Source organism: Anomaloglossus baeobatrachus, chromosome 1 (genome assembly GCF_048569485.1).
Source record: "Anomaloglossus baeobatrachus isolate aAnoBae1 chromosome 1, aAnoBae1.hap1, whole genome shotgun sequence".
NCBI lineage: Eukaryota > Metazoa > Chordata > Amphibia > Anura > Aromobatidae > Anomaloglossus > Anomaloglossus baeobatrachus.
This window is the reverse complement of record NC_134353.1, coordinates 876,865,702-876,891,774: the sequence shown is the minus strand read 5'-3', so window position 1 is coordinate 876,891,774 and position 26,073 is coordinate 876,865,702. Positions and strand designations below refer to the sequence as shown.

Below are 26,073 nucleotides of genomic sequence, written 5' to 3'. Positions count from 1 at the left end.
CGCCCACGGTTAAGGAGGCCGGCGTTCAGTTGGGATGAGCCCTGAGCCACGCTGTCTTTCTAAAGGCGGCGGGTTTTAGTGGACGAGAGCACCCACTGAGCCCCGTGTCCCCACAGCTCCTTCCTGAACTAACCACTCTCTCCTCACTGCTGACATCACTCGACTCCACTGATATTACTTTAGTGTGCTCTCTCCTGCCATAATCACTCTCTCCTTGCTTCTGACATAACTCGACTCTTCTACTATCACTTTAGTGTGCTCTCTCCTGCTCTAATCACTCTCCCCTCATTGCTTACATCACTCAACTCTTCTTCTATCCCTTTAGTGTGCTCTCTCCTGCCTGACTCACTCTCTCTTGACTGCTGACATCACTCGACTGCTCTGCTATTACTTTACTGTGCTCTCTCCTGCTCTAATCACTCTCTTCTCCCTGCTGACATCACTTGACTACTCTATTACTTTAGCGTCCTCTCTCCTGCCCTAATTACTCTCTACTCACTGCTTACATCACTCGACTACTCTACTATCACTTTAGTGTGCTTTCTCCTGAACTAATCACTCTCTCCTCACTGCTGACATCACTCGTTTCCTCTGATATTATCTCTTTGGTATAACTGTACAGTGAGAGCAATGTCAGCTGCAAGGAGACTGATTTGTGGTGCTCAGTCCTGCACTGAATTGATAGCAGAAAAGCCGAGTGATAGAAGAAGTGAGACGAGAGTGATGGGGCATTCCTGAATAGGGAGAGTGCTCATAATCTAAAAAAGTGGGTTGAATGGTGCATGAAGGCATTTTTCTATGACAAAGGTGCACCAAGCACTCATTTGTATATTACAATAAAGTCCGTTTTGGGGGCAACAGATTTAAAAATGAAAATAATTATTTTTATTCCTGCTCCATCTCCTACAAGACTACAGTATGTGGACATTTGGGATAACGGACTCCTTTTATAGGCATTTTCTGCTACTTTTGTACTTTTGACCAACATCAATTCACATTCCAGGGAATGTCAAAGACATGTACAAGATGTGTATATTCTTCCACAAAGGATTGTGAAATGCAACCGGGACCAGTGTAAAATGGTTGGTTATAATTACTAGCTGTTAAATCTGGAACACATCTAATTCTTGACACTGTCCAAATATGTGAAGAAAAAGCCAAATATGACCATCTGAATAAGCCAGGTCCAGCCGGAATGGAATATTCATGATAACATTTTACAGATCATTTGTGGTTCATGTCGTTGACAACAAAAGATTCAGCTTTTCTGACTTTCCGAGAACTAGAAATTTCCTCTGCACTTAGATATTCTTCTGGAAAATTCCCGTAGGCATTAACCCATTATGCTTTTTGCATTGTCCCATGTCAAACATTTTCCGATGAGATTTAGAGAGTAAACATTGAGCTAAATATAAGAGTTTACTTTAGTATGGCAAGAACAAGAATACATATTGGTCTCACAGAAGAGGGTCACTAAAGTGCACAGCTCACTCCTCCCCCCATATTGTGTCTGTATTCTGTAGGCATGGTAGCTCAGGCTGCGTAAAACCTTAATAAAGGAGCAACTACTTCTTTGGGCTTAAAGGGAATCTGTCAGTAGTTTTTTGCTATGTAACATGAAGCCACCCTGCTGTAAGGGTTAACAGAAAATTCAGGGATGTCTGTCTTGTTAAGGTCTGTACTGTTGGTTATTTGCTATGTTTGTTTGAGCAGCAGGACCATTATCATTGCTTGGACTACAAAGTCGCGCACATGGCAGTCTGGAATGTTCCATCCCCTGACCAACACCTCTATAAAAAAATTGTTTAAAAGAACAGAGTCCTCAACCACTGAGAACTCTGTTCTTTTAAACAATTTTTTTATCTCTACTGGCTAACACGGTACAAAGATATATTTTACTTGCAACACCTCTATAAAGAGCCTAGTGTGGGTGGGGACAGCTCTCTCAGCTCTGCTACATGACTAAATCTAAAAATTCTGATTATGTCAGAACAGATGCAGCCAGTAATCTAAGTGATACATTGTTGGATTCAAGCTCTCTTAGTCTACTTTATGCTGCTCTCAAATGAGGTAGCAAAAACCTGGTGACAGATTCCCTTAAAGGGTCGATGTAGAAATTTATACAGTAGCTGTCTATAGACCAGCACTTCTCAAACTATGAGGTGCCCCAGGCTGATAATCGGAGGCAGTTTTGACAGCACTGCTCCATACATCCTTATTAAAGCGATTTTCTGCAAGTTAAAAAAAAAAAAAGTATAAAATGTTGTAAAAAAATAACTATTAATCACTTGCTCCAGAACCACAACTCACATGATGGCCAACAGTCCTTGTTTACTTCCCTTCAATCATGTCAATGCTGCAGTCAATCCCTTAACACATAGGTGATGCTAGAGTGTATGGCACACAGCTGCTACGGTCAGTGATTGACTGCAGCAATTACGTATACATATATGACATCATCACTGAAGGACAAGTAAACAATAACCACAGGAACCATCAAAGTAGCTTTTAACTAATCACAGATCGATGCAGTGTCCCAAAATAGCCCCATACAATGCCTCAACAATGTCAACAATACAATTGTACAGTGCCTAAATAAGAATGTCAAAATGCCCTAATAATACCGAAATAAACTGCATAAATAGCAGTGTCAATGCCAACTATCAAAAACCTTTCTTTGGAAGCTACGGTGAATTATTCAGTGTAGGGTGGAAGGGGCTTAAAAATATGTTCCCTTTGTGCTAGTAAGTAGGCTGTGGTGACCAGGTGTTTAGTTAAACAGGTTGGCCCTCACTTTAACATTGATGGCCTATCCTTAGGTTAAGTCATTAATTTCTGATTGGTCGGGGTCTGACTCCTGACACCCTACTAATCAATAGTGTTCAGTCCTGGCGGCGACAGCAAGCAGCCGAAATGCTCAGTTCTGGAGCTGCACCGTCACCTAATAGCGGTCACGGCCGGGTACTGCCCATTCGCCTCCCATTCAAATGAATAGGAGGCGGATGTGCAGGGCCCAGCAGCTATCAGAGGATAGGGCAGCTCTGGAACTGAGCATTTCCAGCCACCTTCTGCTGCCGCCAGCACCGAGGACAGCTGATTGGTGGGAGTGCCGGGTGTCGGACCCCGGCTGATCATACATTGATGGTCTATCCTAAGGATAGGCCATCAGAGTAAAAGTAGTGGACAACCACTTTAAAGGGAATCTGTCACCAGGTTTTTGCTCCCCCATCTGAGAGCAGCATAATGTAGAGACAGAGACCCTGATTCCAGCGATGTATCACTTACTGGGCTGTTTGCTGTTATTTTGATAAAATCAATGTTTTCTCTTCAGCAGTTTTACAAAACTCATGAATATGCCTGACTAATGATAATCTACTGCTGATTAAACAGTGATTTTATCAAAACTAAACTAAGCAGCCCAGTAAGTGACACACCGCTGGAATCAGGAACTCTGCCCCTACGTTATGCTGCTCTCAGATTAAATGGCAAAAACCTGGTGACAGATACCCTTTAAGATTAGAAGATGATGGGACACAAAATCACAATATATTGACGATATCACATAATTTATATCTAGAGGTTTGTGTCTTCCAGTACAAATATCCTTGATAGTTGGATATTTTTACTATTGGCAATGACAAAGATAATCTGCAATATTTGAAATATCTTTTCGTAGTAATAATATTTATTAGTTGATGTCTGGCATTATTTACAGCAGCCACATTCATTCTAGCATCAGAAAGGAAAGTGATCCGGTACTCACATGTCACTTGCGATGGAGGAGTTTCTAGACATGGACTTTGGAGAGAGGTCATAGTCACTGTCTGACCTGTACAAAAATGATTCTCTTCGTTGGCTGTGGACAAAGTTGGCCTGTAATATCAGCCCTGATCCTGGGCTAGTCATGGGATCCAGGGGACTCCGTCCCGATGAGGTGCCATTGTCCACATCAAAGCTGCAAGGAAACACACAGACATAAGCATCAATGATCATTATGATGATGATCGTTATCATTATAAAGGTTATTTGCTGTTGTCCTTTCTTAATTACATGGATTTCAGATTCACAAACGAAGGATCAATGTCGGCCTACAATAATAGTGACAAATGAAACCTGATTATGATTGAAAAGAAAGGGTGGAGTAAGATGAGAGAAAAAAGGTCTACATTAAAGTACAGCAAAAAATTTTACAGGACCCTGGTCCATCCGCCATGTCGTTAGTTTACAGTGAACAGACCAGAGCCCTCCAAATCTGTCACGCCAGGTATGGGGAAGTACCACACATACAGCGACAGGGAACGGAAACCCTGTTCCTAGGGAAGGGGAGATTGATGACCAGATATTCCGCTGGCACCTGGCTCCCCTGACCTCACTAGATAGATTCAGCACCTATGCACCGAACAGGATACCTGACCCTGATTGACCCTAGAACTAGGCGCTAGGTAGGGAACGGATGGGATGAGCGCTTAGTCAGCCCTACTAAAGAAGACACAGGGAGCACACACAGGGGAAAGCACCTTATCTCCAGGATGACTCAGGGAAAGCTACTGCAACAAACAATGACGTTCTTCAAATGGATACAAGCCAACTGCTTGCATTCAAGGCTTGTATAGGTTTTTAACTCTATCACCAGCAAAGACCAGGAGGGGATGAGAATATTTAAGGACACCAAGGGAAGTGCTGATAATTATCAGCAGGGTCCTAAAGGGAAAGGGATTAACCTCAAGAAGAGAAGAAGTGAATGTCAGGAAGTAGTTTGTGTAGCCAAACGCTGCTACCTTCTACAGCCAGTATATAACAAATAAAGGGAAAGTTTTGGAAAACAAATAATATATTAACCCTTAAAAACATCAATTTTAATTCAATCTCTTAAAAACATCAGAAAAAAACACAGAATAATTAAACAATTACCTAAAGTGCACAGATGGAGAAGGGAGGAGGGTTAGAGAATAAAACCCTAAAGATAAACCTCCCTCCTGTACACTACCTCACGTGGGGGTTGGCACCCTAAAAGATAAAATATAGCGCCCCCACTCGTCGATGGCTATGCTTAACCTGCCCTAGATTAGCCTAGCGGCAGGTATGAAAAGGTGCTCAAATCTAATAATAAAGTGCAAATCGTGCTCAATAAGGATAGCTAGTGAGGTACGTTACGAGAGATCGTGTGTATGTCCTTGTTGCCCCACATCGGTAGTTAAGTGAGGTCAGGACCAAGTGATTAACAGAGGTATGGGTGGGAGACGGGCTTGTCTAGTTATAGCACACACCCTAATGTAAATCTCCCTCCTATCCACTACCTCACACAGGGGTCGGCACCCTAATAATGTACGATACAATATGGTGCCCCCCTCCACGAAGACTGTCCCTAAAAATAGCCCTAATGCACCCTAGCAACAATACATATATATAAAGTGCTCGTGCTTAAAAATTAAAGTGCATAACGGTATATCTGTCTCAGTTTACACGGCAGATAACTTATTGATATGCATAATTGCCTTCTACAGCCGGACACCACAGGACTGTCTGTCAAGCGTGGCACACCTGTGCCAGAATCTCGTCGTACCTGCCGATATCCCGATACCTCTTCTGATTAGTAGGCTTGGCGAGACATCATCATTGTGACATGATGCACATATGATGTTGCACTAGGGCTACTAATCAGAAGAGACACCGGGCATTCTGGCAGATAGGTGGAGGTTCGTAGGGCTCTGGTCCATCAACGATGGACTACCAACATGGCCAACGGAGTCCTGCAAGTCTTTTTACATAACACTAGTCTGCGTCACTTGCCATAAAGTGCTGAAGAAATAAATAGTATACAATGAGCTATTCAACTCAATCTACTGGTGACTGACAGTCAGACAGAATGTGGCTAAGACCTAACCACGTGATAACACAATAACTACTGCTCACACATGGTGTCTCCCACTGCATCAGAAAAAAGGAACCAGAACCCCAACGGAAAGGGAATAAGTGGTAGTAGCTTCTAAATTTTGCTACCTGATACACAAAAATAATGTCTTTCTATGCGTTTTCAATGATGTACTCTACTGTGGTGTGGATGAGGACAAAGGCCTTGTCATGTTTAGTCTAGTCTTAAAATATTAGAGAACTCTTCAAAACCCTCATCATCCAAAACTGGTATTACCACCTCACTCGGGACACTCCTTGCTCAGACACGCTCAGGCAGAGTACAGTGTCAGCTACGGCCAAGGTATATGTCTGCAAGCTTCAGGCACACTTCACTATACCAACACATCCCATACTGGATTATGTGCAAACCTCACACGGCATCGGCATGGAAGAATGGACGCAGTTCTTCATCTATTAGCTGATGGATCCCGTATGTGTCTGGCTGACTATTATGGGCATTGTCCTTAGCTGGAAGCCTAATTTGGTCAAGACTTCGTTGCTGTGAAGTCCCAAGAACATTTGCCAAATATTAAAAAACCCAATCATGAATAGTCTTTTATAAATTCTAAATAATGTTATGTATAAACTGTAATATTCAGGAAAGTCTAAAATACACTATTAATATAGGCCAAGAACCTTGCGGAAAACCTTGCCAAATAAGATGCTTTTGGTGTTTCCTTCTTAAAGGGGTTTTCCAATTTCAGAAAGCCTGCGTCTCCCAGTTGCAGTTTTTTTTAAAAAAAAGCAAACAGTGTGCTTTACTCACCTCCCCAGGTCCAACGTGAAGTCTCCGCTGCTGCTACTGGAGTCTGTTATTGGCTGCAGTAATGAATGGCTCATGTCATCAACTTTGTACATCAGCGCTGCAGATAATAACAGATAACAGGAGCAGTGGAGGATACGTAGCGCTGGACATGGGGAGGGTGAGTAAAGCACAGTTAGTTTTTTTTTTCAAAGGAAATTAAAAATCAGACATAGGAGTTTTCCAAAGCCAGAAAATCTGTGCACTTTCAGCAGAAACAGACCTGCTGTGGATTTAAAAATCAACATTGTGCACCCCTGGATCCTAAGTTGTACCCATTAAATATTCCACCTGTTCAGTTAGGTAGGAAAGTGAAATAGTTATTGTTACACATAACCGCAGTGGCCGGGTGTTTAATTGCCTGTAGATGGAGGTCAGCTCATCCACCCTCACTCAACGACCTCCATTCACAAATCCAAGGAGTGAGGAGAATGGAGTATCTATCGGCTATGTCATATAACATGATGGATCACTGAGAGTATTTGGTCCATTTGGGATATTTACTGGATAATGGATCTGTAAGGTCTTTACGGAAATCCTATATACTCACTTGCACTCGCCATACCTCCTTTCCCCTTGTCTAGTATTGTAATCTTTGTCTTGTTATAGTCCTTATCTTTCTTATATTAATGGATAATAAGATGTGTATCCTGACACATGGTTTTCTACTAATTGCTCACATGATTGTGGAGCATATCCATGTTATTTTTCTTTGTATGCTTTGGAAAAATGTAATAAAAATTTTGTTATAAAAAAAAAAAATCAACATTGCGGGCCAAGTTCTACAAAGAAATATGCTCAAAGATACAGTATGTGTCTCTTGAGGAAGCTCCTGAAAAACTGGCATCCAATGTACTATAATGGCTCTAAATCAAGACATTATTCATAAGCATGGAGGTTTATTTACCATAATCTTCACAATGGTTTTTTTTTAATTCAGAATATCTATAAAACTAATATATACTGTACATGTACTTGCTATGTAGAAATACTTTCCATGGACACATAACTGAGCATACCGCAATGCACCTGAACACAATACAATATAGAGCAGATCACTTACTCTACTGTTGTGGGATAAAAAGTAAAAGCAATCAATCAGTGTATAGCAGGGATGTCAAACTCAAATACACAGAGGGCCAAAGTTAAAAACTTTGAAAGAGTCGTGTGCCAAACTACTTGTGGGCCCACATAGTACTCCATACAGATTAATGGGCCCCACATAGCCCTAAATACAGAATAATGTGCCCCACATAGCCTTCCTTACAGAATAATGTGCCCACCATAGCCATCCATACAGAATAGTGGGCCTCACATAGCCATCCATACAGAATAATGCGCCCCACATAGCCCTCCATACAGAATAATGTGCCCCACATAGCCTTCCATAGAGAATAATGCGCCCCACATAGCCCTCCATACAGAATAATGTGCCCCACATAGCCCTCCATACAGAATAATGCGCCCCACATAGCCCTCCATACAGAATAATGCGCCCCACATAGCCCTCCATACAGAATAATGGGCCCCACATAGTCCTCCATATAGAATAATGGGCACCACATAGCCCTCCATACAGAATAGTGGGCCCCACATAGCCCTCCATACAGAATAATGTGCCCCACATAGCCATCCATACAGAATAGTGGGCCTCACATAGTTCTCCATAAATAATAATGGATAATAATGGACCCCACATAGTCCTCCATAAATAATAATGGGCCCCACATAGTCCTCCATACATAATAATGTGCCCCACATAGTTCTCCATACAGAATAATGGGCCCCACATAGCTGTCAAAATAGAATAATGGGATCCACATAGTCTTTCATACAGAATAATGTGCCCTTTATAGTCCTCCATACAGAATAATGGGCCTCACATAGCCCTCCGTACAGAATAATGGAAACACATAGTCCTCCATACAGAATAATGGAAACACATAGTCCTCCATACAGAATAATGGGCCCCACATTATTAGCAAACACCTCCACTTATGCGAGTGTGACGCCCTGGCCGGGCCAGGTAGTCACAAATAGGGCCCCGCATAACACCTGTCCCTCATAGGTAACATACAGCCAAACACATAAAACCCTAGTGTCACAAACCACCGGGGGGTCACTCAGAAATCCCCCGCGCTGGCTACCAGTACGTCACAATCGGGGGGTAACAAGTGGGGGTCACCCCTACTTTATACCTCCCGACCGACAGACAGAGCACGTGACGCGCTCTCTAGCGCCCCTCTTATAGTCAGGCCAATTATGGAATTGCCCGACAATAAGCAAGGAGGCCGCTATACTACTTATGCCGATTATTGAAGGGTCCCCGGTGAGAGTAGGGTATATATTCCCCCGACCTCCGCGGGCGGAATATATAATATCTTCCCGGATCTCACTGGCCTCCCCACAATAATCCTTGGCACAACTCGCTGCCACCAACCGCTTCACGGTAACTATTAGCCGAACACACAGACGTGGGATTCAAGATCGAGATAACAGAACAGCCCAAGATTAATTATATAATTTAATCGCCTAAAGCACACTAGAAACTACAATATATACAATAGGGAATCTACAGAATATACATATGTCAGAGTACAGTTACAATCAAAGCATGGGTTACAAACAGGTATACAATTACATCAGTTACCTTGTGTGTCTGGCCACAGGGGGGCGCTGTAGACCAGGTTTCCAGGAACTCCCTCACCAGGTCTTTCCCAACCAGGCCCCCGAGCAGAAGAACCTTGGAAAATGGCCGAAGCAGGGTTATCAACCTGGGCAAATCCAGGTCTCCTCCTACCTTAGTGACCTCACGGGGAAGCACTGCCACTCCCCCTGCATGGATCAGAATTATCCAGAAAAGGGGATTTTGGCCATAACTGTGCCTGGGAGCGTCGTAGACGGACGCCAATGCTCTCATTGTGACAGTTATGAATTTAGCTGCAGAACGAGGGGACTCATGACCTGTCTACGAGTTCCCATATGGCTGATATCACGTTTGGTGTGTTTCCCAATGTCCTACTTCCATAAAAAGGGTGTGCCAGCATCGTCCACATGCGGAGACACCATTGTTATGGTTGCCATATTTATCGGAGATATGGCTTGCGAGATATGAACCATTTTTTACTGGAGTCGTTCTGTCTGGCTACTTCCAAGCCTTGCTAATGAGATACAACTCTTGTTACAGGGTGACGGCAGGGAGTCATCCTGGATCCATTGTCCTCACATCATCTCATCTCCATATCAGAGGAGATGGCCATGAGTTGTGTAAGTGGAATGTGACACCTTCCAGATGCTGTACATTTGGAACAAGAAGGGAGGGGGGCACTGCCAGGGAGTGATGAGAGCAATTATGACTTCTCGTCATAATTCCTCTTCATATCCCAGGCTTTACCTCACACCTCCCCCCTTTTGAGGGCGCTAGGGGGCAGCACCCTCCGGTGTTCCCCCGTGCGCCCGTCCGCGACCTCTCCTTGTCGGGACAGCCCGTCTGCGTTACCGTGGTCACGGCCCCTTTTGTGGCGAATGGTGAAGTCGTATTGCTGGAGCGCAAGGCTCCATCGCAACAATCGCCCATTCGTCCCAGAGACGGTGTGCAACCAGCTGAGAGGATTGTGGTCCGTCTCCACGATGAAGTGGCGCCCGTATAGATAGGGTTGCAGGCGCTGCAGGGCCCACACTATGGCCAGGCACTCCTTCTCCATTGTAGAATAGGCCACTTCCCTTGGTAACAGCTTCCTGCTCAGGTACAAGACTGGGTGCTCTTGGCTCGCAGAGTCCACCTGGCTGAGCACCGCACCGAGGCCGAAGTCACTGGCGTCGGTCTGTACTACAAACGGCCGCGTGAAGTCGGCTGCCTGTAGCACGGGCGGGCTGGACAGGGCGTCCTTTAGGGCCCGGAAGGCTGTCTCGCAGTCCACTGTCCAATCGACTGCAGAGGGCAGCTTCTTCTTGGTGAGGTCCGTCAAGGGCTTTGCTAGGCTACTATAGCATGGAACAAACCTCCTATAGTACCCAGCGGTCCCCAAGAAGGACATCACCTGCTTCTTGGTCCTGGGGGTGGGCCAGGATGCGATGGCCTCCACTTTCTCAGGCTCGGGCTTCAGCGTTCCCCCACCTACCCGGTGACCGAGGTACTGGACCTCGCTCATGGCCAGCTGACACTTTCCCGGCTTGATGGTCAAACCTGCCCGGTGGATCCGCCTGAGCACCTGTGCTAGATGCTCTAGGTGGTCCTCCCAGGTGGGACTGAAGACGGCAATGTCATCCAGGTACGCGGCCGCGTACCCTTCAAGTCCCTTGAGCAGGGTGTTGACCATCCGCTGGAAAGTGGCAGGGGCATTCCTCATCCCGAATGGCATCACCGTGGACTCGTACAGTCCAAATGGGGTAATAAAGGCAGAGCGTTCCCTGGCCTTGGGAGTCAGGGGGATCTGCCAATATCCCCGGCTCAGATCCATGATGGTCAGGTACTGAGCCCCGGCCAACTGATCGAGCAGGTCATCGATGCGTGGCATTGGGTACGCATCGGCGACCGTGACAGCATTGAGCCCCCTGTAGTCCACGCAGAACCGAGTGGTTCGGTCCTTCTTAGGGACGAGGACTACAGGCGAGGCCCAAGCGCTGTTGGATGCCTGGATCACCCCCAGCTTCAGCATCTCGTCAATCTCCTGGCGCATGTGTTGCTGCACCTCCAGGGAGACCCGATATGCTGAACGCCGGATCGGGGGATGATCCCCAGTGTCCACGTGATGGACAGCCAAGTCAGTCCTTCCGGGCTGGTTGGTAAACAACCCCCGGAAGGGGTGTAGGGTGGCCCACAGCTGGGACCGTTGGTCCTCCAAGAGCTGGTGGCCAACCTCCACATCCTCAATGGATCCGCCTGCCCTAACCTGGGCTAGCATATCCAAGAGGGTTTCCGCTTCTCCCTCCTCGGGCAGGTTGCACACGGGGAGCGCACATGCCTCCCGCTCATGATGTGCCTTCATCATGTTCACATGGAAGGGCTTCCGCCTTCCACGGGCGGGGTCCAGGGTGACCAGGTACGTCACAGGGTTGAGCTGCTGGTACACGAGGTATGGGCCTTCCCAGGCTGCCTGAAGCTTGTCCTGTGGTACGGGGACCAGTACCCACACCCTTTGACCCACTTGGTAGGTCCTCTCACAAGCGTTCTGGTCGTACCAACGCTTCTGATCGGCCTGGGCTTGAGCCATATTGTCGTGTACCAGTTGCGTCAAGGCCTGCATTTTGTCCCGGAAGCGCATGACATACTCGATAACCGACACTCCAGGGGTGGCCAAATCCCCTTCCCAAGCCTCTTTCACCAGAGCCAGGGGGCCCCGCACACGTCGCCCGTACAGGAGCTCAAACGGTGAGAATCCTGTTGAGGCCTGTGGAACCTCCCGGTAAGCAAATAACAGGTGTGGGAGATACCGCTCCCAGTCACGCCCATGGGAGTCGACCAACATCTTAAGCATCTGCTTTAAGGTGCCATTGAACCGCTCGCACAGGCCATTAGTCTGTGGATGGTACGGGCTGGCCACCAGATGTCGCACCTGGACTTGCTTACAGAGGGCCTCCATCAGCTGGGACATGAATTGGGTCCCCCGGTCAGTGAGCATTTCCTGGGGAAAACCCACTCGGGAGAAAATCTCCAGCAATGCGGTGGCCACCTTGTCAGCCCGAATGGACGACAAGGCCACTGCTTCTGGGTACCGGGTGGCATAGTCCACTACCGTCAGTATGAAGCGTTTCCCGGAGCTGCTGGGGATGGCCAGCGGGCCGACCAGATCCACAGCCACCCTCCTGAAAGGCTCATCGATGATTGGCAGAGATACTAGTGGGGCTTTGGGGTGTGGCCCCGCCTTCCCCACTCTCTGACAGGTTTCACACGAACGGCAGTAGGCAGCCACATCGGCCCCCATTTTTGGCCAGTAGAAATGCTGGTTTAACCTGGCCTTGGTCTTAGCGATCCCTAGGTGTCCGGCCATCGGAATCTCATGTGCGATCCGCAACAACTCCGTCCGGAACGGATAGGGTACCACCAACTGTCGGTCCCTGGGCCACGCCTCCGGTGAACCCTGCTGGACCGTGGCCCGGTACAGCCGTCCTTGGTCCCAGACCACTCGCTCCGGGTCCGAGTCCGAGGGAGGCTGTGCCGCCTGCTCCTTTAGAGCTTTCAGGCTGTCGTCAGCTTCTAACGCTGCCTGAAACCCCTGACCAGATGTGGCCAGAATCGACGAGACTGTCACATCTTCGGTCAGTACCCCGGGACCTGTGTCCTGGCCTCCACCTGACTCGGCTGCCACTTGGTCAGAAGGGGAAGAGCTATCGGACCTCCGGGAGGCCCCTTGGCTTCCAGCACTCCCACTGCGGGTGACAGCGGCCACAGCCGCTGCGACCGTGGGTCGTGCCTGCTCCTCCTCCGTTCCTGACCAAGTCGCCGGTTCAGGCAGACCTACCTGGCTTCCTGACACCCTGGTTGTGGGGGAACCCTGCACCGAGATCTTACCTGGGAGCACTTCCGCTCCTGGACCGGCCCCAATCTCACCTGCCTGTTCCCCCTCTGCAGCAACAGAACCCCGCTGTGAAATCTCTGGGGACCCCACATTTGCTGTGGTAGCCCCCACCCCACACACTGGTCCTCCCCCTGCAGCACCCTGCTCTCTGCTTATCCCTGCAGAGGGCAACAGATCCCAGCTCACAGGCTGGTTACTTGTAGAGGCATTGTCACACCTGTCTCTGACCCCCTCCCCTCCTGTCACAGCTGCAGCTGCGTGTGTGTCTATGGTGTCTGTGCAAGCAGAAATATCGGAGTTCACTCCCTCCTCCCTTACATCATTCATAGATAACACATTAACATTGTCAGGAGTCATGTCAGTACTGGCTGAAGGTTCAGCCTTTGGGGCGGGGCCAAACTGGGAGGTTATTTGCCCCAAATCGGTCCCAAGTAGCACGTTTGCAGGGATCCGATCAGTTACCCCCACCTCCTTCACCCCTCGCCCTGCGCCCCAGTCCACATAAATGTCAGCAACAGGCAGCGCCGGGTCAATGCCTCCAATCCCGGAGACAGCGAGGGTTTTTCCAGGGATCAAGTCTTGGGGGGACACCATCTCAGGCCGCACCAGAGTCACTTCCGAGGCGCTGTCTCGCAGTCCTATGGTCACAGACTGGCCGACGGTGACAGGTTGGAAGCTGTCCAGGGACCTACCACCACCCCCACCCACACAATACACCTTGGGCGGCCCTTGGGACGGGGACGGAGCCGGGGCCTTGGGACGCTGAGGGCACATGGCCTTGAAGTGTCCAGGTAGGTTGCACTGGTGGCACCGTCTTGGTTCCGCCACGGGCCTGGAGAGGGGAGTTGAGGGGGACACCCCCTGCAGTCTAGGGGCAGGTGGGGCAGTCGCAGAATTCATCTTACCCCCTCTCCAGGTGCTGCTGGTGGCCGCTCTCCTGGCCTCAGGGGCCCGGTTGTTGGTGTAGTCATCGGCAAGGGCAGCTGTAGCCGTGGACCCCTTTGGCTTCTGGTCTCGGATGAACTGGCGGAGATCCTCAGGGCAGTTCCACAAGAGTTGCTCCGTGATGAACAAGTCCAGGATCTCCGGTCCGGTGGAAAGCTGCAGGCCTTGGGTCCAGTGGTCGGCAGCTCGGGCAAGTGCCCGCCGGTGGTCAGCCCAGGAGTCCTTTGGTCCCTTCTGCAGCGTCCGGAACTTCTTGCGGTAGGACTCCGGGGTGAGGTTGTACTGTTGGATCAGGGCCCGCTTGATGGTGTCGTAGCCCTGATCTGCCTCAGCAGGCAAGTCCCCAAGGATATCCAGGGCCTTACCCCTTAAACGGGGGGTCAGGTATTTGGCCCACTGGTCCTTGTTCAGATGGTGCTGCAAGCAAGTCCGCTCAAAAGCAGTCAAGAAAGAGTCCAAGTCTCCATCCTTCTCCAGCACTGGGAAGTCCTCAACACGGACCTTTGGAAGTTTGGTGTCTTGAAGGTCACGTGTGGCTGATGAGGGCCGGAGCTGAGCTAGCTGCAGCTGGTAGTCACGCTCTGCCTGGCGCTCTTCACGCGCTGCCTGCCGCTCTGCCCTGCGCTCTGCCATGAGTATCTCGTAGGTATCCCGGTCTCCAGCCTGGAGAAGGGCCATAGCCATTTGAAGAAGGCTATCCGAGCCTCCCAGGCTCGGTGGAATGGCACGTGGTGATCTGCGGCCCGCTGCGGAGCCTGGTGCTTCACTGTCCATTGCAGAGCGGAGGGCTGGCATCTGGCTCGTTGAGGAACCTTGGGCGAGCTCCTCCTCATCTTGTCCAGCAGTGCCCGGTTGTGCAATGTCCTCGGCAGAACGGTTTTCTGGCGTCGAGCTCCTGGAGGGCTCGTGGACAACCTCCTCATCGTCTCTGGCCTGAGCATCGGCCATTCCTTTGGCTTTGCTCCTGGTGCTATCAGCCATTGTTGCAGACTTTGGTCACTGACACAGAACTGACACCTGATGCCTCCACACACCTTACAGTATCTGCACTCTGACACTCTAGTGTTGAGCTGGTCTGAAGACCCCAGCAGCCACAGCTGCTGCAGGCAGTCTTTAGTGTCTGGGAGTATGGGTCTCACACTCACACACACTATTATCTCGATCCCACCGCTGCCACCAATATGTCACAAACCACCGGGGGGTCACTCAGAAATCCCCCGCGCTGGCTACCAGTACGTCACAATCGGGGGGTAACAAGTGGGGGTCACCCCTACTTTATACCTCCCGACCGACAGACAGAGCACGTGACGCGCTCTCTAGCGCCCCTCTTATAGTCAGGCCAATTATGGAATTGCCCGACAATAAGCAAGGAGGCCGCTATACTACTTATGCCGATTATTGAAGGGTCCCCGGTGAGAGTAGGGTATATATTCCCCCGACCTCCGCGGGCGGAATATATAATATCTTCCCGGATCTCACTGGCCTCCCCACAATAATCCTTGGCACAACTCGCTGCCACCAACCGCTTCACGGTAACTATTAGCCGAACACACAGACGTGGGATTCAAGATCGAGATAACAGAACAGCCCAAGATTAATTATATAATTTAATCGCCTAAAGCACACTAGAAACTACAATATATACAATAGGGAATCTACAGAATATACATATGTCAGAGTACAGTTACAATCAAAGCATGGGTTACAAACAGGTATACAATTACATCAGTTACCTTGTGTGTCTGGCCACAGGGGGGCGCTGTAGACCAGGTTTCCAGGAACTCCCTCACCAGGTCTTTCCCAACCAGGCCCCCGAGCAGAAGAACCTTGGAAAATGGCCGAAGCAGGGTTATCAACCTGGGCAAATCCAGGTCTCCTCCTACCTTAGTGACCTCACGGGGAAGCACTGCCACTCCCCCTGCATGGATCAGAATTATCCAGAAAAGGGGATTTTGGCCATAACTGTGCCTGGGAGCGTCGTAGACGGACGCCAATGCTCTCATTGTGACAGTTATGAATTTAGCTGCAGAACGAGGGGACTCATGACCTGTCTACGAGTTCCCATATGGCTGATATCACGTTTGGTGTGTTTCCCAATGTCCTACTTCCATAAAAAGGGTGTGCCAGCATCGTCCACATGCGGAGACACCATTGTTATGGTTGCCATATTTATCGGAGATATGGCTTGCGAGATATGAACCATTTTTTACTGGAGTCGTTCTGTCTGGCTACTTCCAAGCCTTGCTAATGAGATACAACTCTTGTTACAGGGTGACGGCAGGGAGTCATCCTGGATCCATTGTCCTCACATCATCTCATCTCCATATCAGAGGAGATGGCCATGAGTTGTGTAAGTGGAATGTGACACCTTCCAGATGCTGTACATTTGGAACAAGAAGGGAGGGGGGCACTGCCAGGGAGTGATGAGAGCAATTATGACTTCTCGTCATAATTCCTCTTCATATCCCAGGCTTTACCTCACACCTAGTCACCCCCCTCAGTGCTTGATGGACACACCAGGGGGCGGAACCAGGCAGTTGGAAGACGCCCACCGAGGAGTTCAGAGAGCCTGGGGCGGGAAAGTAGCCAGTTCAGTTCAGACCGATAAGGTGGAGAGTTCAAGTTGGAGAGGTGGTGGGCTGGAGCTGTGTGCAGCTCCAGCAGAGGAGAGAAACCAATTTGAGCAGGTGCCAGGTTAGGAGCCCTGGTACCTTTGGTTAGGAGGCAGATGGAGGCCTCTGTCTGCAGGAGCCGGGAAGACGGCTCGGTGGAACCGAGGTGGACTGGGACAGGGTTGTAGCCCGCCGGTACCGACCCGGGGAACCGACTCGGAAACCGAAGCACAAAGGGGGGGTACTCAGACCCTGAAGCTAGGTCCAGAAGCTACTGGGGGCTAGCTAATTAACTGATTGCGGCCAGGACTAGAGGTCCTGTCCCACCCAAAGTCCCGACTGAAGGCAAAAGCCCAATGAGGGGGATAAGCAACCACCGCCACGGCTCAGAGATCCCACGGGCCAGTGTCTGCGGGCAAAGGGCTCCTTAGGCGACCACAAGCCAGGAGCGGGCTCCTGAAGTTGCAAGCACAGGCAGTCCACCATCCAACACAGATGCGGGATAAAGACAGAGACCACCAGCCGGGTGGGGGACCAGACTGCAGCCATCAGCGGGCATCGACCACCATCACCTTGGTTTACCAGAGACTCGTGTGTTTACTAATAGTGAGTACAACAGCACCCTCCGGTCGCCAATCTCCCTGCACCACCAAACACCCCCAACGGGTCCTGGGGCCACCATCCCTGCCCACGGAGGGGTTAACAACTTGCTGCGCAACATCTCCCCCGGGTGCCCCGTAACTGCAGCGGTGGTGTCCACCTTCACCACATCCTGTGGGTGGCGTCACAAACTTAACACAGCTCCGACCATACAACTACGTCCCCAAATCACAAACCCCCTTTTGATTGGAGTGACCGCAGGACCCCCGGGTCCGGAGACCCTCGAGCCACCCAGTCAAGGTCCGGATCCGAGCGACTCGGCTGCCGAGCACGGGGCGGTACACGGGCGTCACACGAGACAATATATCATGCGATATGTTGGTGGGGTCACGTCGTAAGTGACGCACATCCGGCATTGTTTAATATATCGTAGCGTGTGACAGCTACGAGCAACGGTGAACAAGCAAAAATACTCACCTTATCGTTGCTCGTTGACACGGCGCTCATTTTCATAATATCGCCCCTCCTTCTGCGCGCCAGTTGTTCATTGTACCCGGGGCAGCATACATCGCTCCGTGTGACACACCGGGAATGATGAACACAGCTTACCTGCGTCCCACCGGCAATGCGGAAGGAAGGAGGTGGGCGGGATGTTTACGTCCCGCTCATCTCCGCCCCTCCGATTCTATTGGCCGGCCACTGTGTGACGTCGCTGTGACGCCGAACGTCCCACCCCCTTCAGGAAGAGGATGTTCGCCACCCACAGCGAGGTCACTCAGCAGGTAAGTGCGTGTGACGGGGGTTTAACGACTTTGTGCGCCACGGGCAACTAATTGCCCGTGACGCAAAGACGACAGGGGCGGGTACGATCGCTTGATAGATCGTATCATGTGACGCCCGCATTAGAAATGTAGTATAGTTCTCCTGATATAGTCATGCCACTTACCTCATGTGCAGGACATTGCAGCTTAGGTAATCATAGTTACATCCACTCATATAGTGACCGTTAGATGATCGTGATCATAACCATGGATACCCAAGCTGCAATGCCCTGCACATGAGGCAAGAGATCTGGCTATATCAGAGGAAATATACTACATTTTTAAATTGGAGGTATTTGCTTATATTATTATTACTACATATTGGGATAGGATCTTGGAAATGGGAATAGCCCTTTAACTCTGAATATTAGTGAACCTTTTACATCAAAGAACAATTGTGCTCATAATCAAGTATACTGTACATCTGTGAAGCCCCACAGGTGTTGTGTCGGTGCATTACCTTCAGGGACTCCACTCAGCTGGATCTGTCTGGTCACAGGTAGGAAACCTTCTTCGTAGTTTGTCGTGACGCCACTCTCAGATTTGCGGTCAGTGGGGACCGCCACTGCAGGTTAAGGGATGCCTGGGGCTGATGGTGGGTGCAGCCAGTTGTAGTAGCCTCCTGAGAGTGAGGCAAGCCCCAGGGCCCTGTGTAGATGTGTAGAACTACAAGGCGCAGAATGACTCAACACAGGCAGGATGTCTTTCAGGGTTTTTACTCACAGTTGATGGCAGGGTGAGTGACCCGGGCGTAGCTGGGATGAACCAAGTGGGAACCAGGTGTCCTTCAGGCTGACTTGTGAGGGTGACTACTAACTCGCCTTCCTTAGCCCTTGGTGGTTTGGGGTAACCCCGACTTTGAGTCCCTATGGGGGTCACCCAGGGAAGATGCTGCAGCCTCTCTCCCCTTCGTTTGCCGTTTGCTTGTCGCCTGGACCAGGCCAATCCAGCTGCTTGCCTCCTGTGACCTATGGGCCCTAACTGTGGCTACGTGGCTGCGGCTTTTGTGGTGTTGTGGCGTGGGCTTTGAGAGCCCCACACCGGCAGGTTTAGCAAAAGAAAGCTGGATCTATCTCCGCTTCGGGATCTGCCGCCCGTTTGGGCCTGGTACTCTCTAGCAGTCTCCTTACTTCCCACTCCGTTGCTCTCTCTCTAGCTGAAGATGGATTTCGGGTAGCACTCCTAGTTGACCGTTCTCCCCCGTCGGTAGCCACTGCGCGGACGCTGTCAGACTACAGCAGCCCACGGGATCTGCTCCTGCTCTGAGCTCCCTGGACTCTGCACTGAACTGGCTCACATCTGGGACCTTCACTGCTGCTCCTGTCTGAGCTCCACTTTTCTGCTCCTCACTCCTCCACACTCTGCTTCAGACTCTAGACTGTTTACTCCTCCTTCTCTTTTCCCTTTTGTGCCTGCCTACGCCACCTAGCAACCAGACTCTCTTACCACACCCCTTGAGAGGAGATGGAGGCTTTTGGCCCCCTCCACTATTCCAGTGAAGGTGAAGGCTTTTCCCCCTCCTGGGATCCCCAGGGGTCCTCTCAAAGGTACATGTGTGAGACCTGATCACTATGCGCCTGTGTACCACACCCCAGTCAGCCTTCTGGATTACCTGTATTGTACTGTCCCCAGCATGGGTGCAGTACTCAGTGGTGCCTGACCAGGTCAGGGGCGCCACATTCCCCCTTAGTTATCACCAGCACGTCCTCGGGCTGCAAGACAACATTTTAAAATGCATAAAACATTAAAACATGTAAAACATTTTTAAGACCACCGGCTATCATACATCACCACCCTCCACCCACAAGTCCGTTAACCACCCAGACCCTCTCACGTTGGCCGCGCCTTCGGCCACTTCTGGCAGGATGTAGAGGCGGCTTTCATGGGCTGGTGGTTTCAGGGTATACCTGGCTTGGTGGATCCGCGCCTTCAGCCTCTTCTGGCAGGATGTAGAGGCGGCCTCCACAGTTGGTGCTGACCAGGTACCCTCTTTGTGGTGGAGAGCCAGGCCCCATAAACAGGCATGCTCTCTGGTCGCAGGCGAGCCAAGGCCCTATATACGGACGGGCTCCTCCTGGTTGCAGACGAGCCAAGCCCCTAAACAGGCTGGCTCTGGTGGTGGTGCCACTGGTGTAACTATTTACACTGCGAGAGTTTGTGGCTATAGCAAGTTCATAGCCTTAAGGTTTATTTCTCACAATAGTTTATGTGGGCACATTACTTGAACTTGAGAACGTTGCAAAACTTCAAAACTGGTCAAAACTTTAACTTTACATGAACTTTATGCGGACTCCTCCTCACCAGGGCTTGGGCCTGTAGGGCTGCGGCACCTGTCGTTTTCTTGACCTCTTTCTTCATCTGTAGTGGTCTCATCAGTAGGGTCTTTCTCTGTTCTTTCTTTATCTCTGTCTTTCCTTTCTTCTTCTGTGTCTCTGTCTTCCTCTTCTGTTGTGACTGCAGGGCTTCTGCAAGGACTTCTAGGACATGGTGCAACATCTAGGGCATACCAGCCTCTTTCTCCCTGATGCATAGTGAACTCCACTGAGTCTCCTATCTTCAAATTTCTTCCAGGGTGTCCTCTGGGCAGGTGGGCTCTCACATCCCTTCGATTGACAAAAATCCCTTCCTTCACACCAGGTGATACTATAAAGCCGTATCCTGATTTGAGGCTAAAATCTTCGACAATTCCTCGACGCAGGGGTCCTCTGATCTGTGCTTTGGCTCTTCTCAGGAACCGTTTTTCTTGTAGATCTCTGGTGGTGACTTCGTCTTTCTGCTCAGGGGATTGTGGACTTGGAGGATACTTTGTACTACCGCCTCGGCGCCGTGTCTTGCGGGCTGGATTCTGCGAAGTACAGCTTACAAGCTCCCAGGTGGGGCGGTTGGGCAGGTCTTCTTCAGCAGGAGGGGTCAAGTCTTCCTCGTCCCAGCGGGAATATGGCAGCATCTCCGGCTCTGGGACTAGCACTGCTGCTGGCTCCGGGGGCAACTCCTCAGCTTCTTGCCCTCCTCTCCCCCTTAGTTCTTCGCTGCACTCTGGTCATGGCAGCGCTGGGGATGAGTGTTCCTCAGCTGGCCCAGGCGGTGGACTCTTCGGCGTGGTTGCCGCAGGGGTTGCCTTAGGGGTGTGCGGAGGGAGCATGTACTGATCCACCATCTCCTGTGGGAACTTGGCCTCCAGGTCAGCCTTCAGCTGCCAGTATGCGGAGTCTTCACCTATCAGGGATTTCCTTGCAGGGACCTCCTTAGACTGGGGAGCGGTGTCTGCTCTGGCCTTGCAGGCCGGGGTAAATGGTGATGCAATCTTATCTTGGCGGGCCGCGCCTGGCATGGCGGCGGCCTGGTCTGTGCGGGCCGAGCCTGGCATGGCGGCGGCCTGGTCTGTGCGGGCCGAGCCTGGCGTGGCGGCGGCCTGGATCTGCGTCGCTGTTGCGGCCAGTTCTTGGCGGGCCGGACTGGGCATTGCAGCCGCGGTCTGAATTGGCGTCGCATCCTCGATGGGGTCCGTGCAGGTGGAGCTGGGCGTCGCTGCAGTGATCGGGGCTTGACGGGCCGCACCTGGCGGGGCTGCGGCCTGGTTCAGCATCTCACTTGCGGCTCGGACGAGCGTCGCTGCTGCGGTGGGGTCTTGGCGGACTGGGCTCAGCAGGGTGGCAGCCTGGGTCAGCGTCACACCTGCGGCACGGATGAGTATCGCCGTGGCAGTCGGACCTTTGCGGGCCAGGCGGGGTGTCGCTGCGGCGGCCTGGATTTGGCGGGCCGCACCTAGCGTGGCTGCGGCCTCGCTCAGCGTCGCCGCGCCAGGCGCCTCTTCTGGGACCGCGGTCGTAGCAGCAGGGGTCGGAGCACTTGCGCTGGCCGGGGCAACTCTGGACTCACCCATCGGTGGCACCATCGGGATCTGAGTCGTCGCCGCTCGATCTGGCATGCGTCGCGCGGCTCCCTCCTCGTAGGTCCGAACCGCCGCCGCCATCTCCAGAAGCTCTGTGCGTCCCTCACTGAGCTGTCGCATAATCCTGGCCTCCAGCTGATCGCAGAAGATAGCAAGCTCCCGGCACCACCAGGCAGCAGAGCCTGGTTCTGGGTATCCACGACTGGACTCCATCTCTTCTCTCTGCAGCAGCAGGCTTGTGGCTCCCTTTCCTTCCCGCCGTCTCTGGACGCTTCCGCTCTCTTCACAAGCGAGGTCAGAACTCTGCAGGGGATCTCTGGGTAGCCACACCTCTTCGTGGGCGGTAACTTCTTCCAGCGCGGGCTGCTGTTGTTTTTCAGCGCGCTTTTCATGGTGGCAATATGGCGGCGCTTCCAATTTTTCAAGCGGACCGCCCAGGCACATGGTCACCTGTCTGAACAGGTCTAGTCCTTATCCTGTTCGTGACGCCAGATGTGAAGCCCCACAGGTGTTGTGTCGGTGCATTACCTTCAGGGACTCCACTCAGCTGGATCTGTCTGGTCACAGGTAGGAAACCTTCTTCGTAGTTTGTCGTGACGCCACTCTCAGATTTGCGGTCAGTGGGGACCGCCACTGCAGGTTAAGGGATGCCTGGGGCTGATGGTGGGTGCAGCCAGTTGTAGTAGCCTCCTGAGAGTGAGGCAAGCCCCAGGGCCCTGTGTAGATGTGTAGAACTACAAGGCGCAGAATGACTCAACACAGGCAGGATGTCTTTCAGGGTTTTTACTCACAGTTGATGGCAGGGTGAGTGACCCGGGCGTAGCTGGGATGAACCAAGTGGGAACCAGGTGTCCTTCAGGCTGACTTGTGAGGGTGACTACTAACTCGCCTTCCTTAGCCCTTGGTGGTTTGGGGTAACCCCGACTTTGAGTCCCTATGGGGGTCACCCAGGGAAGATGCTGCAGCCTCTCTCCCCTTCGTTTGCCGTTTGCTTGTCGCCTGGACCAGGCCAATCCAGCTGCTTGCCTCCTGTGACCTATGGGCCCTAACTGTGGCTACGTGGCTGCGGCTTTTGTGGTGTTGTGGCGTGGGCTTTGAGAGCCCCACACCGGCAGGTTTAGCAAAAGAAAGCTGGATCTATCTCCGCTTCGGGATCTGCCGCCCGTTTGGGCCTGGTACTCTCTAGCAGTCTCCTTACTTCCCACTCCGTTGCTCTCTCTCTAGCTGAAGATGGATTTCGGGTAGCACTCCTAGTTGACCGTTCTCCCCCGTCGGTAGCCACTGCGCGGACGCTGTCAGACTACAGCAGCCTACGGGATCTGCTCCTGCTCTGAGCTCCCTGGACTCTGCACTGAACTGGCTCACATCTGGGACCTTCACTGCTGCTCCTGTCTGAGCTCCACTTTTCTGCTCCTCACTCCTCCACACTCTGCTTCAGACTCTAGACTGTTTACTCCTCCCTCTCTTTTCCCTTTTGTGCCTGCCTACGCCACCTAGCAACCAGACTCTCTTACCACACCCCTTGAGAGGAGATGGAGGCTTTTGGCCCCCTCCACTATTCCAGTGAAGGTGAAGGCTTTTCCCCCTCCTGGGATCCCCAGGGGTCCTCTCAAAGGTACATGTGTGAGACCTGATCACTATGCGCCTGTGTACCACACCCCAGTCAGCCTTCTGGATTACCTGTATTGTACTGTCCCCAGCATGGGTGCAGTACTCAGTGGTGCCTGACCAGGTCAGGGGCGCCACACATCAAACGTCTGAAAAATACAGCTGATGCAGGCGAGAATTAATGGTTAAACAATGTGGTAAAATGTTATTTCATACTTGCTCCAAATCCTAATCCTGATGACAGCAGAGAAGTAACGCAGTGCGTACATGTTATGAAAGCGGCGCCATTGTGTACACTTCTTCATTGTCCGGGTCTTACATGATACTCATTATTACGTAGTTCAATATATTATGTCAACTGACAAAAAACCATCCGCAGCAAAACAAGATGCCAAAGACTGAAGAGCTCAGAGTTATTCAGTAATTAATTGTCTGTTTAGCAGCTCAGCCTGAAACCAGCGTCCTGAACGCTGCCATTGTTTCATATTACGAAACGCAGAGTAGAAAGGGCCTTCACTCATGATGTCTACACTTATGTAAGCAGATGGCGCTGATGGATGGGGCTCTGTGTGATCAGGGAGTCAGGAGACATTTTTTGGAATTTTGATGGTCGTACAGCACATGCCAAAGAGGAACCGAGCAGTCCAGCCCTGGTTTGTCTGATTCTTTTTGCTACTGGATGGTAAGAACCTGTGCAAAACTTTGCAAACAAGCAGGTAAAAATTTGAGCCAAAACAAATTAGAAAGAACTTTTAGAAGGGAAACCAAGAACAAGTCCTTCTATATTGGGCAGAAAACTCAGCACTTTGAGGCATTGGTGGCTTTTTTGACCTGTAGTGTGGACCTGGTAGTCTTCTAGATACGTCATTGACTAATAATGACCACCGTACTCCTATATCCCAGGCAGAAAAAGCCTTTAAAAGCAGAACTATTGTATAAGGGGTACTTGGCACGCTGCGACATCGCTAGCCGATGCTAGCGATGCCAAGCGCGATAGTACCCGCCCCTGTCGCACATGCGATATCTTGTGATAGCTGCCGTAGCGAACATCACTACGGCAGCTTCACACGCACTTACCTGCCCTGCGACATCGCTCTAGCCTGCGACCCGCCTCCTTCCTAAGGGGGCGGGTCGTGCGGCGTCACAGTGACGTCACACAGCAGGCGGCCAATAGAAGCGGAGGGGGCGGAGATGAGCGGGACGTAAACATCCCGCCCACCTCCTTCCTTCCGCATTGCCGGTGGAGGCAGGTAAGGAGATGTTCCTCGCTCCTGCGGCTTCATACACAGCGATGCGTGCTGCCGCAGGAACGAGGAACAACATTGTATCTCCTAATGGGGCGACATTATGAAAATGACTGACGCTACACAGATCACCGATTTATGACGCTTTTGCGATCATTTATTGGCGCAACTAGGCTTTACACGTTGCGACGTCGTGACCGGCGCCGGATGTGCGTCACTTTCGATTTGACCCCGACGATATCGCAGTAGCGATGTCGCAACATGCAAAGTACCCCATAGTCTAGACATACACATGAGAAATGCCGGCCAGGGTTGCCAACTTGACATTTTTTTTTTCCGGCAGGAGTTATCAATGTATTTTTAAGGAATTGATGAGGTAAACCTGGCTCACTATATAAGTAGGTGCACGCAAAAAAGGGAGAACTAATTATAGAACAAAATTCTGGCACACACTCCAAGAAATATAGAAAAAATCGTGATGCTTCAATTTCTTTTATTAAGTTTGTGCATGAGCAAAAAGTCCGACGTTTCAACCATAGATCTGGTCTTTATCAAGGGCAAATTTTCCTATTTAAACAAAAACATAACAAAATTCTTTTAGACCGTGTACAATGGGTATTACACATTACAGAAAGATTTTTTTATATCCAAACATTTTTGACAAAATAAGATATGCATTATATTGATGCTATAAAACAATCTCTTTCATTTGAAAACATTAACTGGATAACATGCACAAACACATGTAAAAATGTGAATGTGTGTTTAACAGGAACTCAGACATTAATGTTAGCATTTCTCAATAAATGAAAAAGACGTACTTTTTCAATGGCATAAGGTATTATGGTAATATGTGAAATAGCAATTATTCGCTTTTTGCTGTCATATACTGAAGATAAAGCTATATACTCTGTTCATTTACCTAGATACAAAGAGAACATAAAAACCATTTTCTTTAGGACTGTTGGTCCTTATTATTCTACATCAGTGTTTAAGGTAGATATTTTCCTGTACTCCGGGGGTTTCTGAGGTATCCTCTCGTAGTCTTGAGTGTTGAGCGGACCCGGATCCGCACGGTTTGAGAGTCCGATCCGAGTCCGACCACTACCCGGGATTCG

At 50.5% G+C, this 26,073-nt stretch overlaps 1 protein-coding gene across 4 annotated transcripts in view; it reads right to left on the bottom strand.

Annotated features, from left to right (window-relative positions):
- The window catches only part of PDE4D (phosphodiesterase 4D), a 1,198,511-nt gene that overhangs the window by 283,945 nt on the left and 888,493 nt on the right, over window positions 1–26,073 (bottom strand). For all 4 annotated transcript variants that reach the window (XM_075326371.1, XM_075326379.1, XM_075326394.1 and 1 more), the window contains exon 2: window positions 3,764–3,955. In XM_075326371.1, coding sequence (XP_075182486.1) covers window positions 3,764–3,955 — 192 coding nt within the window. The remainder of the gene's footprint in view (window positions 1–3,763; window positions 3,956–26,073) is intronic.